The sequence below is a fragment of the Myotis davidii genome, unplaced genomic scaffold (genome assembly GCF_000327345.1).
Source record: "Myotis davidii unplaced genomic scaffold, ASM32734v1 scaffold599, whole genome shotgun sequence".
NCBI lineage: Eukaryota > Metazoa > Chordata > Mammalia > Chiroptera > Vespertilionidae > Myotis > Myotis davidii.
The window spans coordinates 1,059,835-1,074,970 of record NW_006290772.1 but is presented as its reverse complement, the minus strand read 5'-3'; the positions used below and the strand labels follow the sequence as shown (position 1 = coordinate 1,074,970).

Here is a 15,136-nt window from a genome sequence, read left to right as displayed (position 1 = left end):
CGATCAGCAGTTCTCAACCTGTGAGTCACAAACAATGAAAATACATCCTCCATATCAGATATTTACATTACGATTTATATCAGTAGCAAAATTACAGTTATGAAGTAGCAACGAAAATAATTTTATGGTTGGGGGTCACCACAACATGAGGAACTGTATTAAAGGGTCGCGGCATTAAGAAGGTTGAGAACCACTGCCTTAACTGGAATTGAACCCAAGACCCTTCAGTCCGCAGGCCGATGCTCTATCCACTGAGCCAAACCAGCTGGAGACGTTCTTGGTTGTCATGGGGTTGGGTGCTACTGGCATCCAGCCCGTAGGGCCCAGGGAGGCTGCATACTCTCCCATGGCACACAGGGCGGCCCGTCCAGGAGCGTGTCCTGCACGGGGAGGGGAGGCTGTGCTCCTCACCCATGTGGCTCCCTGTGTGTTTGGCAGGGCTCTTCCAGGCAGGGACCAGCTGGCAGCCCCAATGAATTCAACTCCGTGGCTGGCTACTTCTTCTTCCCGCTCATTCAGGGTTTTGACAGGTGCGTGGGAAGCCCGTGGTTTGGGGAATGAGCCCTGGATACCTCTGAGGACAGGCGGCTTCCCGGGGTGGGGCCCGAGGTGGGGCTTTAGGCAGCAGCGGGATCATGACTTGTGCTGTGGTCGTTCGGAGCTTAAAGTAAAAGACGTGGCAAGGGCATTAGGTGTCACATTTTCTGTCACACGTCTGGTTTGTGGTGGAGTCAGAGCCTTGCTGTGCAGCCTCGATGCTGCAAGTGCTCTGCCCACCCCGCCTTTTCCTCCTTGTCCAGCCTCAACCTGAGTGGGGTAGACATCCCCTTGGCCACCGTCACACATGGAGTGATGCTCTGGTGATGGTGGGGAGGGCCGGGGACTGAGCCCTTCCCTTCAGGGACAGGGCTAGGCCGGGGTGGGTGGCCTTGCTTCCCTCAAGTCCCGGCCCCTCCTTCCTGACCCAGGCCGGGGCTTGTGCCAGGCAGCCTTGCAGGGTGCCTGGGTGTCTGTCTGACACGTTCCCATATGGCTCCGGGTGCCGCAGGGGGATAGGCGGTGAGGAGCAGCATCCGGGGGCAGGGATGTCCATTGGCCCAGGCGGTCGGGAAGTTGACGAGTGTTTGACCTGCGCCATTCACCTGATTCTGTGCTGTAGGCCTCTGGTGACCTTCGATCTTCTGGGAGATGACCAGTTGGTTCTCGGGAGACTGGCCCACACCTTAGGGGCCCTGATGTACCTGGCTGTGAATACCACGGTGAGCTGGGAGCTGCAGCTGACGGCCCCCACTTACGTAGATTGTGTGCCGCAGTTTGTTCTTCCCGTGGTCCATACCTTGGCCCCAGGGACAGGAGTGTTTGCACCTGAGGAAAGTGTCCAGGGTGGGGGCTGCTGGGTGCCAGGACTCATGCCCATTGGCCTCTGCTGTTTCAGGTGGCGGTGTCCATGGGCAAGGCTCTGCTGGAGTTCGTGTGGGCCCTTCGCTTCCACGGTGACACGTGAGTGGCCGGGGACTGAGGGCAGTGGCCCCACGTGGACACAAGTGGGCTCTGAATCCTAGAAAGTGGAAATGGGGCGGCTGACGGCGGCTCCTAGGGGTGGCCGAGAGGCAACTTGGCCCTGCAGTAAGAAGGAGGGGGGCTAGGCGGGGCCAGGCATGCTTTGTGGCCGGCCTGACTGCTGTGCTCGGAGGAAAATCAGGGTCTCCCTGCCTAGCCTGTGGCTCCACTGGGGCTTAGCCCTCGCCTTGCTCGGCAGCTACGTGCGCCGCGGCTTGCTGTCTGCCGTCTCCTCCGTCCTCCTCAGCGTCCCGGCTGAGCGGCTGCTCGAAGACCTACCAGATGAGCTGCTGGAAGCCCGGTCATGGCTGGCAGGTGAGCGCGGGGCCCCAGGCTGCAGTTGCAAGGTGGGCGGGAGGCCAGTGCAGCCTGGAGGGTGCCGGCGGCCGTCAGGGTGCAGGGAGCACCGTGGGGATTCCCAGAGCTGAGCGAGCCCCAGTCCACGGCTGTGTGTGTCCCCCAGTGTGGGGATTGGAACGTGGCCATTGTTGGGGTCACTCTGGGGAGTCCTGCAGGGCACCTGAGAGAAGGCGCCCTGATGTGGGAGATGGCATCTGTATTCATTCTGGAAAATTCTAACTCAGAAAGGTTATACAACTCATAAAGTGAGCACTGTGTACCCTCCCTAGATTCTCTGATTATTAGTGCTTTGACATATTTTGTCCCCATCCTCCTCTCCTACAAGCTCTTTTTAAGAAGTCTGTTGTATACTTACCTGGCGGGGGAGAGAACATGATCACGAAGGTGGTTTTCCCAGGGCGAGGCTTAGCCATTGCCCTCCAGATGTGCTGACCTCAGTGATGTCCCCAAATGTGGGGAACTCGGCTGCATAATTTGTGGTAGCGGGGTAAAACAAACAAAAAAGTCTGTTGTGATGAGTATAACCGCCCACCTGTAGCCAGCTGAGCCGGCCTCAGAGCCCCCCCCACCCCCTCCCCCTCCAACTTCTACCCTCGGCACACGGCTGGGACTGGACCGTTTAATCTATGGCCACGCTTGGGGGCCCAGTGATGCAAGGACGGCCTTTTTCTTTCTGCCGGATTCCGGGTCCCGCCCAGGGTCCCGAGCTGTCCTGCACCCCCAGCTCCTCCAGTCCACTGTCCCCAGTGTCTTTCGTCCTGTTGGTCGTGTGCAGAGCCCCTATGTGGGTTTCTCTGATTATCTCTCATGTCACATGTCTGCACGATTCTGGGTGGTGCCTGGGCTTTCTCGGGGTCTCGTGCTGCAGGTGTGTGGCATCCAGCGACCCTTGTCCATGGTCTTGGGTGCAGGCTCCTTCCCTGGGGTGAGCGCTGCAAGCTTGGAGTGGCTTTGTGGAGGGGGGTGTGTTTAGCCTCCCCCTGCCTCCCCACCTGCTGGAGTTCCCAGCCTGGGTGGAGGGGAGCATTGCTTCTGCCAGGGACCCAGTGTAGGCCCTTGGCTGGCATCTAAGGTGCTGCTCTCACTGGGGGCCTCAGCAAAGGGTCTGGGGCCTGAAGCCCAGGGCAGCTGGCCACGCCGGGCCCCGTGGGGCTTCCTTCAGGAAGACTTAATGAAACACAACTGAAGAGGGCGGCTGCTCAGCACCATGTAATGCTGTGCTCTGGTGTGATTCCCCTCTTGGGCAGACGTGGCTGAGAAGGACCCGGATGAGGACTGCAGAATGCTGGCCGTGAAGGCACTGCTGCTGCTGGAGAAACTCAAAGACAAGCTCCTCCCACTGTCTCCTCCTTAGTCCCTGGGCACCATGCCCGCTGGAAGAAGGAAGGCCGGAGGGCCGAGCACGAGGCCCGCGGAGCCAGGCTGACGTGGGCTTTGTGGTGCAGCCCCTCGTGGGATGGGCTGTCACCTGGTCCTGAGCGTGAGGCAGGAAGGCCCCGCCTGCGCTGTTTATAGCCCAGAAGGTCAGAGTGCTCGGCCAGGAGTCCGCGCCAGGGCCTCTGGTACTGCCCCAACGACAGCACCCTGAACTCGGTGGGAGGCTCCCGGGGAGCTGGCTCTGCAGGTGGCGGCAGGGGCGGGGGAGGGGAGGGTGCTGCTGCTCAGGGCCTGGATGTGCTCCAGTGGGAGCTGCTGGGAGCTGCCAAGATCGGCAGAGCAGCGGGCTGCTGGGCCCCTGTGGGCTTCTTGGCATTGTGTCCTCAACCCCTCTCCTCGCCTAACGGCAGGTTATGTTAACAACAGAGAAGAAAGAATAAAAAGGAGTTACAGGTGCTCAAACCCACGCTTTGTGGTTATTGCTCAGACAGGGACCCCCGTGCCTACACAAGCCCTCTGCAGGGCAGACATGAAAACGTGGGGCAGGAAGGGGACGCACGCCTCTGAGAAAATAAACTTTATTAGGAGAGCTTCAGTGGCCGGTGGGTGGAGCCCGGGGTCCCCCTCTCCTCAAGATGTCATGGTGCCAGCTGCTCCCTCACAGTGGGAGCTGTTGCCAGGCTGCCTGACAGAGAACCCACCACTGGCCGCTCTGGTGTCTGCTCAGGATGGCCCTGGGGTCAGGTACTGTGTATCTTGCTGGAAACTGTTGGATGCATGTCAGGCAGCCTTCTTGGGTGCTGGGAGGAGGCACAGTGAACATATTAATGTCAGTCTGCAAAGTTCTAGAAGTTTCTTAGGCTTCAAAATCTGAGCTTGGAGAATGCCATGGGAAAAAAAGAACCAATTTCCTCAACAGTAAAGGGGCTAAACCAAAGTTCTGAAGGACCAGAGACGTGGAAGGGATGCTTAAAATTGCACACTCCCTGCTAAGCAGGCCGCCTGTGCCCTGGGCCCCCAGCTGTGCTCAAACACTAAAGTCTTTTCAAAAAGACAGGCTCGTGCTGCAATTGGTAACTAGGAAGTTCCAGAAGAGCTGTTGCAGCAGCAGCCCCTCAGGGGTCGGTCTCCACCTCCTCCATCACCTCCTCGTCCACCTCCTTGGGGTCCTCCATGCTGCTGTGGTGGATCCGCTCCGGCACGACGCACGCCAGAGGGATGCCCAGGCCCTGGTGCACGGCGTCCACAGTCCGCTGGTTCACGTAGTAGGACAGCTTGGCGGGGGGGAGCCGCCTCCGCATCTCCTCCAGGTACTTGTAGGCCTGCGTCACACAGAACAGCCGTGATTGGGTTAGTTCATATCAGAACCAAGGGCCCACGCCCTTCACTGCAATGGTTCCTTGAACTCCTGACCCCGGAGGTCAGAGGAAAGCTGTCCCTGCTTCTGGAGGGAGGGACTGGGTGCAATCTGCGACTTCCCGGCCTTCCCAAGGGAGGTGGTGTCGGGGGGCAGCCCGCGCAGGCTCTGATGGCCGGTGCTGTAAGCTGTGATCAGCACAACCAGCTGGACAGGAACAGCCAGCTTCCTGGGAGCACTGAGCAAGCAGCCCATGTGTGTTTTGGGACCATGCTCCTCTTAGGATCTTGTAAGCACACCCAGGGAGGCTTTGACGGAAGGATGGGTTCACATCTCCATCTTTTCCATGTATGTTGGGGCAGAGGCGAGTCTGGTTGGAGGGCAGGTAGCAATATGTACATGGTTGGTCTTATTTATTTTGACCAAGCATCCAGTGTACCCCAGTTGATTAGGCCTACGATTAATGTGAGTCTTTGTGTGGTCCTTGATCCTAGGTCAGTAAATTGGAATTGTCAGTGTTTAACCCCTTCCCCGGCAGAAACGTGTATACACGTTTTCACAAAATGTTCTTTTTCAGTCGTCGACGAGTATACTAAGAAAATATGGTAAAAAAATATGGTTTATAGGAAGACGAGTTACAAACTGTTTTCATAACCAGCATCAAAAATACTATATAGAACCAAAATAAAAAAATTAGTCTGAAAAAGAAACGTTTTTAACAAAAAAATTGTTGGGGAAGGGGTTAACTGTGGAACTTCCTCTGGACCTGCCAGTGGGAATATGTGGTAGAGCAGGAGGGTGCCACCTAGAGCAGCTCCGGGCTGGGGGGTCCGAGGTAGAACCGGAGTGCTTACATCTGCTACGCCTGCCCACACCTGCTAACACCTGCCCATACCTACCATGCCTAACCTCACTGGCCTATACTTGCCCATATCTGCCTACACCCGCGGTGCCTGCTCACAGCTGCCATGTCTGCCTGCACCTGTTAACACTCGCTATACCCATTCACCCACAGGAAGGGCCACACGCGAGGATGGAGGAACAGGGCCTCATGTGGCCTCTAAGACTTACCCACAAGGTACAGTTGATATCAATTGAGAATGTGATAAAAATTTCTAGGAGCTTTTAATTTTTCTTTAGGAGGAATAATGATCAGATATTAGTATTATTTATTTTTTTAATCCTCACCTGAGGATATTTTTCCATTGGATTTTAGAGAGAGTGGAAGGGAGAGAGAGAGGGAGAGGGAGAGGGGGAGAGAGAGAGAGAGAGAGAGAGAGAGAGAGAGAGAAACATTGATGTGAAGAGACACACTGATGGGTTGCCTCCCATATGTACCCTGACGGGGCTGGGGATCGAGCTTGCAACCCAGGTACATGCCCTTGACTGGGAATGGAACCTGTGGTTTATGAGCCCAGGCTCTAACCACTGAGCCTCTGGCTAGGGCAGCTCCTAGTATTTCTTAAGGATGATAAAAACTTTTAGAGCAACTTTATTTTGGGCCAAAATAACTAAGATAGTAAAAGTAAATAAAAGATAAAGATTACAAAGATAAAAATACAAAGATGGTTTTTGGAGGGATGGGGGATGGGCAGAGTACAGCCCCCCAGGAGTTCGCAGATCAGAGGAAGAGGACAGCCACACAGGAAGCGGCTTCTGTAGGAATTTACCACTTGCCTGCTGTGGGCCAGGTGCTGTGCTAGGCACGCAGGACACAGCACTAAGACAGGCCAGCCCAGGGTGGTGAGGGTAGCCGGAGCTGCAGGGGGAGACGAGGTCTGGCAGCAAGAAGTGCCTACACTGAGGCCCTCGCCGGTTTGGTTCAGTGGATAGAGCTTTGGCCTATGGACTGAAGGGTCCCGGGTTCGATTCCGGTCAAGGGCACGTGCCTGGGTTGCAGGCTCCATCCCCAGTAGGGGGCGTGCAGGAGGCAGCTGATCAATGATTCTCATCATTGATGTTTCTATCTTTCTCTCCCTCTCCCTTCCTCTCTGAAATCAATAAAAATATATTAATTAAAAAAAGAAAGACGTGCCTACACTGAGAAGGGAAGGAAGCAGAGCTGAGGAGGGAAGAGCTGGGTGGTCAGAAGGGACCCAGCGGTGTGACTGCTTGGTCTCAGAGCTGATTTCTTCAATGAGGGGCGGGAGCAGAGTTTCTGGAAGGAAGACATGGCCACCAAAGACAGATGGACAACAAAGAAATGTAACTAGACGCCTGACCCCTGAAGATATCACTGTCCAACTGTCAAGACTTGACTCTCAGCAGGCAGTGAGAACTGAGTGGGCGGGAGGAAAATGAAGAAAGAAGTTTGGGGGCGAGAGAAGGAGAGAGAAACATTGATGTGAGAGAGACACATCGACAGGTTGCCTCCCACACACAGCGCGACGGGGGCGGGGGAGAGGGGGGCAGAGGATGCAGTGGTCTGAGCATCTTCGCAGTCCAATTTTGTCTCACTTTTTCTCGTTGTCGAGATTGGATTTCGAGTTGTTTTCTCCCAACAAAAACATGGGTGAGTGGACATGTGGGGGGCAAAGAGGAAACAAGTGCTTAGGTCAGGAAATCCGGGTTTCATGGTGCTGACCTTTCACACTGCGGGGAGCTGCTGCTGAATTCTGGAAATTTCCTGTGAATTCTGGAACCCTCAGCTAATGAGGCTGGCAGAGTTCACTAGCAATATTTCTGAAACAAACTTGTCAATAGTTTGTGAGCACGAAGGAAGAGGAACCGAGAGATTCCTTGGGGTCACTGTAGTCTCACCAGAAAAACTATCTGGGGTTAAGGCAGCGGGTGGCCGAAGGAGATGGTGCAGGCAGAGCAAAGTCTGTATGACGCCCCGTGGAACACAAAGGAAAAATGCATCGAGGAATAACTATTATGTTGGTTATCAGAGGCTTATGATGGAAAAGAATGAGGAGGAAAGCTTCCGGTAGTGGCAGAGTAATTCGTGTTAGACCAACCTTCCCACCCACAAAAATAAGTTAAGGGCCCTGGGGAGCAACCTCGGGCAGGAAGACGGGCAAGAAGACGGAGGGAAGTGACAGGTGGAAGACGGGAGGAGCAGGAGACGAGTTTCCATCTAGTTGTAACTTTTATCACATGCGAGGCCCAGTCAGGGCTACTGTGAGAAGCTGGAAGTCACATAGAAAAAAAAAAAAGGCACATGGAAACCCAAACCCTCGCTGGCTTAAAAACCAGCATCAGAACTGGGTCAAGCCTAACAGCTGGGATGCGAGGAAATGTTGGAAAGGAGAGAGTCTGAGGGGAGCTCAAACCTGAGTGTGAACTCCACCCTGATCTCTGGTGGACTCTGCGCTCTACGAGGGGTGGGGACGGGGCAGGCTTCAAGGAGCCGGACCAAAGCTAAAGTACCGAGCAGAGATTCTAGTGGCTGCCCAACACAGGGGAGAGTTTAGACTCTGAGTTGAACAAAGATGATTACAGAAAGGGAGGGAGGGAGGGAGCGAAGGGAGGGAGGGAGGGAGGGGAAAGAAACAAACAGTTATACTCTCTGGAGGAACATAATGGAATCCAGATGATGTCTATGGACATCATCATCAAACTGCTGAGAACAAAATATAAAAAGAAAATCAGAGGGACTGAGGAAGGGGGCGAGACAGAGCGAGCACGCATGCTCCAGACCTGCCGAGGGTCCTTCTGAGTCTTTATCTGAATAATGACCAGCGCATGTGTGTGCGGAAAGCACCGAGGCCAGGGAGAGACCTCCGAAAGGAGCAGGAGGAAGAGTCCCCGAGACTGAGCACAGGGGCCAGCAGTGCACACTCCGCCAGCCGCCAGCCGGGTGGGGAGGCTGCCAACACCGCGCACAGAGGGAGTTCTCGGAAGGGCACTGCCTTGGAGGTGCGATGAAATCGGCCCTAGACTCAAAGCTGGCAGATCCTGTGCTGATCAAGGAAATGTGTCTAGAGCTTATAAAGACCACAATCAACAAGAAGACAAACACCCAAATAAGAGGATCTGGACAGTCACAGGAGGAGGTATGCAGACAGCCAGTGCGTCACTTGGTCATTAAGAAAGTGGACATTAAAAGCACAATGAGATTCCACCACCCACCCAGCAGGATGGCTGAAATAACAGAATGATCATACCAGATGCTGGCGAGGATGAGGAAACACGCTAGTGTGGTTGTGAGCTAAATTCGTTACTTGCGTGGAACATCGTTCTTACTGTAAAAACGACTGAAAGATAAACTGTGGCTATTCAGACGTGGTTATGTGGCAGATATTTTTTCAAAAATGAACAAAGAAAAACTGTCACTTTAAGGAAAATAGTAACTGACAGTATTTTTGCCAAGGATAATAAATGTGAGTTTTCAAACGAAGTTAGAATTTTGGGCCACCACGAGCTGGAGGTTTTCACAATACTTAGACTTTTCTGATGAGATTGGTGGTGATATCAGCAAATGAGATTAAAAAAAATACGTATCATGAAATGTGTTGACATTTGTCTACCTCAGTGAACCAATATTTTGCAAATGACCAACATGATTTTACAAAATCATGCAGGTGTACAAGATCCAGGAGAAACCAATGGGCCAATGCAGCAGAGCACAAGATGTACAGTGGTAGGGCTTCCGTTCCTCCCTGCAACTGTTAGGAAACAGCACTCATTGGTGTAGCATCAAAGAATATCTACAAATACCCGAGAAGGCGATTAAATGCCCCTCCCATTCACATCAGTGGATATAATTCACATAAATGGGGTGCTCATAGCTTTCCTAGGGCAAAAGGGTCCAAAGACCAAAATGTTTGAGAACCACTCTGTCAAACGGAATTATCAGAACCTTCCACAAAGAGAACTCCAAGCCAGGTCGGTTCACGTACGCATTCTACCTAACAGGTAAGGAAGAAATGACACAAGTCTGACATAACGCTTTTAGAAGGTACCGGAGATGGGCCTGGTTCCTAGCGTTCGACAAGACTAGACTAACCCTGCTACGAACCATGACAAAGAAAATGAAGTTTGGTAGCTTCTCGGAAAGTTAAACATACACTCATCCTATGACCCAGCAATTCAACACCCAGGTGTCTACGTAAGAGTTAGCAATCTAAGGGGTGGAGGGGCAGCATGTCTGCACCTCTCAAATTGGCTCAAAAAATACCCATTTCGTGCCTACAATAGAAATGTAAAGGCATTTATCCAGAGTGAATAAATAAATATGGCAAAATGTTATAAAAACTGATGATCTGGTAAAGGAACTACACTGGGGTTCTATTATTCTTGTAACTTCTTAGTTTGAAGTTATTTCAAAAAAAAAAAAAAAAGCTAGCCTGGTTGCTGTGGTGCAGGGGAGGTCACAGTTCGATGCCCGATCAGGGCACATGCCTGGGCTGCGGGCTCGATCCCCAGCGTGGGCCTGCAGGAGGGACCCAAACAATGATTCTCTCTCATCACTGATGTTTCTATCTCTAGCTCCCTCTCCCTTCCTCTCTGAACTCAATAAAAAACACATATTTTTAAAAGGCTAAAATAAAAAACAAACAAACAAACAAAAAAAACATAAAACAGGAGTGGTGCCTGCTCCACAGTGAGCTCCCAACTCCTGCAGGCTGAGGGTGGGAAGCTGAGCCGTCCATTGTCCTGAGCCCTCACCATCTGGAACTCCTCCATCTGCAGGTAGTGCTCCACCAGGAAGCCATAGACGTCCCCGATGCGAACCGTGCTGTCCAGGTCTGGCTCCTCCAGGAGCAGCTCGCACTGCTTGACTGACTCCTTGGGGTCCTCGCCGTATGTCCTGCCGAGAGCAGAGATAGCCTGAGCCCGAACCCAGGACCTGGACTGGCGGTCAGAGGTCAGAGCGGGGCCCTCTGCCCCACTCGGAGCTCACGGGAACTAGGGACCAATCTTTTGTGAAGGTAATTCTCGTGAATTAAAATAACTAAGGAGTTCATTCATAAATTCACCCATTCAACAAAAACTTGCTGACTGCTCAGAGTGCCAGTATTGCGCCTCAGCAAAGATTTGTCAATCCTAGTCCCTGCCCAGGAAACTGTCTACAGAGGGGCAGTGTGATGCAGGGGGGCACCCGAGAGGCTGAGGAGGTTGGGCAGGGGTTGGCATGAACAAAGGCCTGCACAGTGACATGTTTGTGGTTTGTGGAAGAGCAGCAAGTGGTATGAGAGTGAGGACAGAGCCAGGAGGGCCCCATGAGCTTCCGGAGCAGGACTTGGCTCAGGGCGGTTGGCTAGAGCCTCTAGGGCAGGGGCGGGGAATGTCCAGCCCTCAGGCCGCATAAGGCCTACGAAATCATTGGATCTGGCCCTGCCAAGGCATTAGGGGTGAGTTAATTAATTGTTTGACCACATAGAGCAGGCTGATTTTTTAAGTTGATAACTTTGTATGGCCCGCAAACGATGTTATAAACATCCAAATGGCCTTTGGCAGAGAAAGTGTTCCCCACCCCTGGTCTAGGAGCTCAGCTCCCACTTCAGTAGGACCAGCTGGCCCGTTCCTGTCGAACCCTGACTTGGCCACTCCAGGCAGGCTGCCCTCTGGCCCTCCCACTCCGTCCCCCCACTCCGTCCACAAGGTCCTGTCCTGTGGCTGCACAGTCCTTGCTGCCCAATCTCCGCCCTTCTCCCTCCTGTATCTCAGACTCAGCAGATATTCCAGAACTTACGCACCCGAGTGAGCAGTGCCCCTATGAGAGCCCCACTTTGCACAGCAGTGTTCAAAATATGAGTGGAGCTCTCAGATGAGGAAAACGCTTTCATTGGTTTAGGCAGAAGCTGAGCTGCTGCTTACACAGTGGGCTCCTGGAAAAGCTGGATGAGTCGCCAATAAAAACTGGTGTCATGTACAAACCCAGATTTGTGGTCTCTCCTAATTACAGAGAAAATGTGCTGCGCGAGCCTCCTTCCCACAGGCTCCAGCTGCCTCCGTGGGGGGAGCATCGGTTTGATCACCACAGTCCCTGCCACCCGGGGTACAACGGCCTCTCCCGTAGAATGCCCTGCCCGCCCCTGTGCACGGATCGGTCTCTGGCTGTTTCCTGAACAATCTTCCCAAGCACGTGCCCAGGCTCTAAGGGGCCCCCCAAGAGGAGCTCAGACCTGTTCCTGTCTAGGTGTCCAGGAAGTTCCTATGAAGAATGTTCCCTGGAAATTGAACCTGGGTCTGGTCCCTGGCAGTGAGGGGGAGCATGGGGGGGCTTCTCAGGGCTTCCCTGGGGCGCAGTGCCCGCCCCCCAGCCTCCTCAGGAAGGCACCTGCGGGCCTGAATGAAGCGCTTCACCAGCGTCATCTTGCTCTGGAGCTGCGCCAGCTTGGTCTCCTGGTCCAGGGGGCTCTTGGTCTTGGCCTTGGACAAGCACTTGTAGGCCTCGGTGAGCGCCCCGTGGGCCTTGTCGTAGTTCTGGTATTCATTGATCTCCACCTGCGCAGATGAGACCATCAGGACCCACGGGCCGAGGACCCTCCGGGGGCCCCCAGACGGCCAGCAGGGGCTGTACCTGGGCACAGGCGTCATAAAAACTCGCCAGCAGGTCCAAGGCCCGGCCCTTGGTGTAGAAGCTGATGATGGTCTTCATGGTCTCCGGCTCCTTCCGCCAGTCCAGGGACTGGAGGTAGTTGGCCGCCATGATGTAGTTTTCCTTTTGCCTCGAGACACCCGCGAAGAACACAATTTTCTCCGTGTCCCCAGACTTGAGCAGCGCCCTCATGGCCTAGGAGGAGAAGGAGCCAGGGCCGGGCTGGGAGCTGGGAGCATGGCCTGTCCCACCCGCGGCAGCCGGCGCCCCAGGCTGGGTCCGGGCCAGGCACGGGCGCAGGGCTCTGGGTTCCCACAGGCGCCTTTCAGAACCCGGGCTGGGAAAGCTCCCCCCACTGGGCTAAACTCGGGACAAAAGGGAAAGTGTGCGCGTGACCGCTGTGGCCGGCTCACCTTGAGCTTGTTCCCGGCCTGCGTGTACTTCTTGGTCGCCAGGTGGTAGTTGCCCTGGCGCATGCAGCAGTTGGCAATCTGCTCCAGCAGCTCGCGCCGCGACTCTTCTGACAGGTCCGTGCAGTCCTTGGACACGGTCATCTTTTCGGCCATCTCCTCGGTGATGGTCATGTTCTGCTCCAGGCAAAGCTGCAGGGCTTCCTGGTACTGGGGAGGGGCCACGGACGCTGAGGCGGGCAGTCGCCCTCCCACCCACCACCTCCGCAGGGGAGGCTGGGCCAGGCTCAGGGCTGGCCCTTGACTGTCTCCCATGCTACTAACATGCTGGAATGCGATGAAGGGAATGGGGAGCTCAAAAGAACCTTACATTTGTTGTGGGAGAAAAAGGAAACCAGAAATTAATTTTCTTCTAGAATTCTTTTGAAATCTTTAAACTGAGGAATTTAATTAATTAAATGTCTTTAAAATTTAAGAGAAAATTTATATCTTTCATAGGAATATGTCTTGGGGAAAAAAGTATTGTGTCTTGAAGATGATTCCACCTCAGTAGCAAGGAACCGCACCTCCTTTTGACAGCTGCGTAGTATTCCACTCTACCGAGAACCACAGCTAATTCAACTCTCCTGCTGACACACACAGAAGCGGGTTATTTGCTGGCACAGCCCTTGTGCTTAGGCCACTGTCACGTGTATAAATGTGTCGTTAGGATACCTTCTGAGGACGGAAGTGCTGGGTCAAGGGGATGTAATTTTTTATTTGTGACAGGCCTGCTTGGGTTCCCACCCACAGCCCGAGTGCATTTGTTTTCCATGACAATCTAGTGGGCTTTCCGACCTTCTCACCTTTACCAGCCTAATCCTTGAAAAATGGAATCTCCGTGAGTTTCGATCTTATTATGAGTGATACTGAGCATCCGTCCATCTTTCCCTTTGAGTTTTTGGTAACTTTCTTATAGATTGACACAAACGCTATACATATGAAGAAAATTAGCTTTTAGGCAGGATATATTTTCCTCCATTTTATTATTTATCTTTGCTTTTTATGGTGTTTTCTCCATGTGCTATTTTTAAATTTGGTCAAACGGATCAGTCTTCCCCACTGTGGCTTTGGGTTTAAATCATAGAGAATGCCTTCCCTCCTTTAAGACCATGTGACATCTCATAGCTTCTGGTGGAACTACTGCTATTTCACTGACAAGCTTCCACCTTCTACCTACCAGGAATTTACTCGGATGGAGGACCTGAGCAGGATTTAACTTTGTTTCTCCCGGAGGCGACCTGGTTGTATCAGCCCCTGACTGCACAGCTCACCTTTTCTCCACGGCTGTGAATGCTCCTGCATCTCATACTCAGCATGCATACACGTACGGCTCTCCTTCTGGGTTCCTAATATTCCCCACTGATCTGCTGGCCTGCCCAAGCACAGGCCCCAGTTATTCTAGCTTTGATATGCTTTCAGGTCTGGGAGGTTTGATGACCCCTTATTAGTCTTCTTTTCCAGATTTCCCCTGGCTATGCCAGTTTATCTGTTTTCACTGTGAAACTATAGGGTCCACTTCTCCAGCTACAGGTTAAGTCCGAGATGGCCTTAGGGAGGGTCAGATGTTCATCTGCTGGGTCCTTCTAACCAAGAACACAATAGGTGCCTTTTCATTTGTTCAAAAATGTCTAACTCACTCAGTAGTGAGAGACAAAACTGCCTAATTCTGGCTGCAGAAAGAAAGATCTTTTATTTCTTTTAATGGTATAAATATATTTTTATTGATTTCAGAGAGGAAGAGAGAGAGAGATAGAAACACAATGATGAGAGAGAATCATTGATCTGCTGCCTCCTGCATGCCCCACACTGGGGATCGAGCCCCAAACCTGGGCATGTGCCCTGACAGGGAATCGAACGGTGAGCTCCTGGTTCATAGGTCAATGCTCAACCACTGAGCCACGCCAGCCGGGCAGAAGATCTTTTAAGTGGATAGGCATGCCCTGGCCAGGTAGCTCAGCTGGTTAGAGTGTCGTCCAGATATGCTAAGGTTGCAGGTTCAATCCTCAGCAAGGGCACATATAAAATCAACCAATGAATGCAGGAATGGGTGAAACAACAAATCACTATTTCTCTCTCTCTTTTCCCCCCTTCCTTTCTCTCCCTAAAATCAATTTTAAAAAACTGAGCTGAGCGTTGACCTATGAACCAGGAGGTCACAGTTTGATTCCTGGTCAGGGCACATGCCCTGGTTTCGGGCTTGATCCCCAATCGGGGGCATGCAAGAGGCAGCCACTCAGTGATTCTCTCTTCTCATCGATGTTTCTATCTCTCCCTTCCTCTCTGAAATCACTAAAAATATATTAAAAAAATTAAAAAAATGGATAGGCTAAATTTGTATGATTAACAATTTTCTATATCCCCACTCAGTTTCTATCAAGGAGAATTTTTCTAATTAAAAAAAATTAGTGCACATGCCTATGAGGATGGCTACTACCAAGTTTCTATTAACTAGCACAGTGGTTCTCAGCCGTGGCTGCACATTAGAATCACCTGGGAATCTTTTTAAAATCCTGATTTCTGGGCCTCATCCTCCGGAAATTC

The 15,136-nt window shown here is 52.6% G+C and overlaps 2 protein-coding genes across 2 annotated transcripts in view; one reads left to right on the top strand and one right to left on the bottom strand.

The window, feature by feature from the left end:
- The window catches only part of TELO2 (telomere maintenance 2), a 13,159-nt gene extending 9,396 nt beyond the window's left edge, over window positions 1-3,763 (top strand). Inside the window, exons 16-20 of the mRNA XM_006763930.2 lie at window positions 439-530; window positions 1,160-1,259; window positions 1,436-1,500; window positions 1,760-1,875; window positions 3,168-3,763. Coding sequence (XP_006763993.2) covers window positions 439-530; window positions 1,160-1,259; window positions 1,436-1,500; window positions 1,760-1,875; window positions 3,168-3,274 — 480 coding nt within the window. The 3' untranslated portion in view covers window positions 3,275-3,763. The remainder of the gene's footprint in view (window positions 1-438; window positions 531-1,159; window positions 1,260-1,435; window positions 1,501-1,759; window positions 1,876-3,167) is intronic.
- An 82-nt stretch (window positions 3,764-3,845) lies between these two features.
- The window catches only part of IFT140 (intraflagellar transport 140), a 94,275-nt gene continuing 82,984 nt past the window's right edge, over window positions 3,846-15,136 (bottom strand). Inside the window, exons 26-30 of the mRNA XM_006763928.2 lie at window positions 12,557-12,763; window positions 12,126-12,338; window positions 11,883-12,049; window positions 10,268-10,409; window positions 3,846-4,619 (exon numbers count right to left, since the gene is read on the bottom strand). Coding sequence (XP_006763991.1) covers window positions 4,413-4,619; window positions 10,268-10,409; window positions 11,883-12,049; window positions 12,126-12,338; window positions 12,557-12,763 — 936 coding nt within the window. The 3' untranslated portion in view covers window positions 3,846-4,412. The remainder of the gene's footprint in view (window positions 4,620-10,267; window positions 10,410-11,882; window positions 12,050-12,125; window positions 12,339-12,556; window positions 12,764-15,136) is intronic.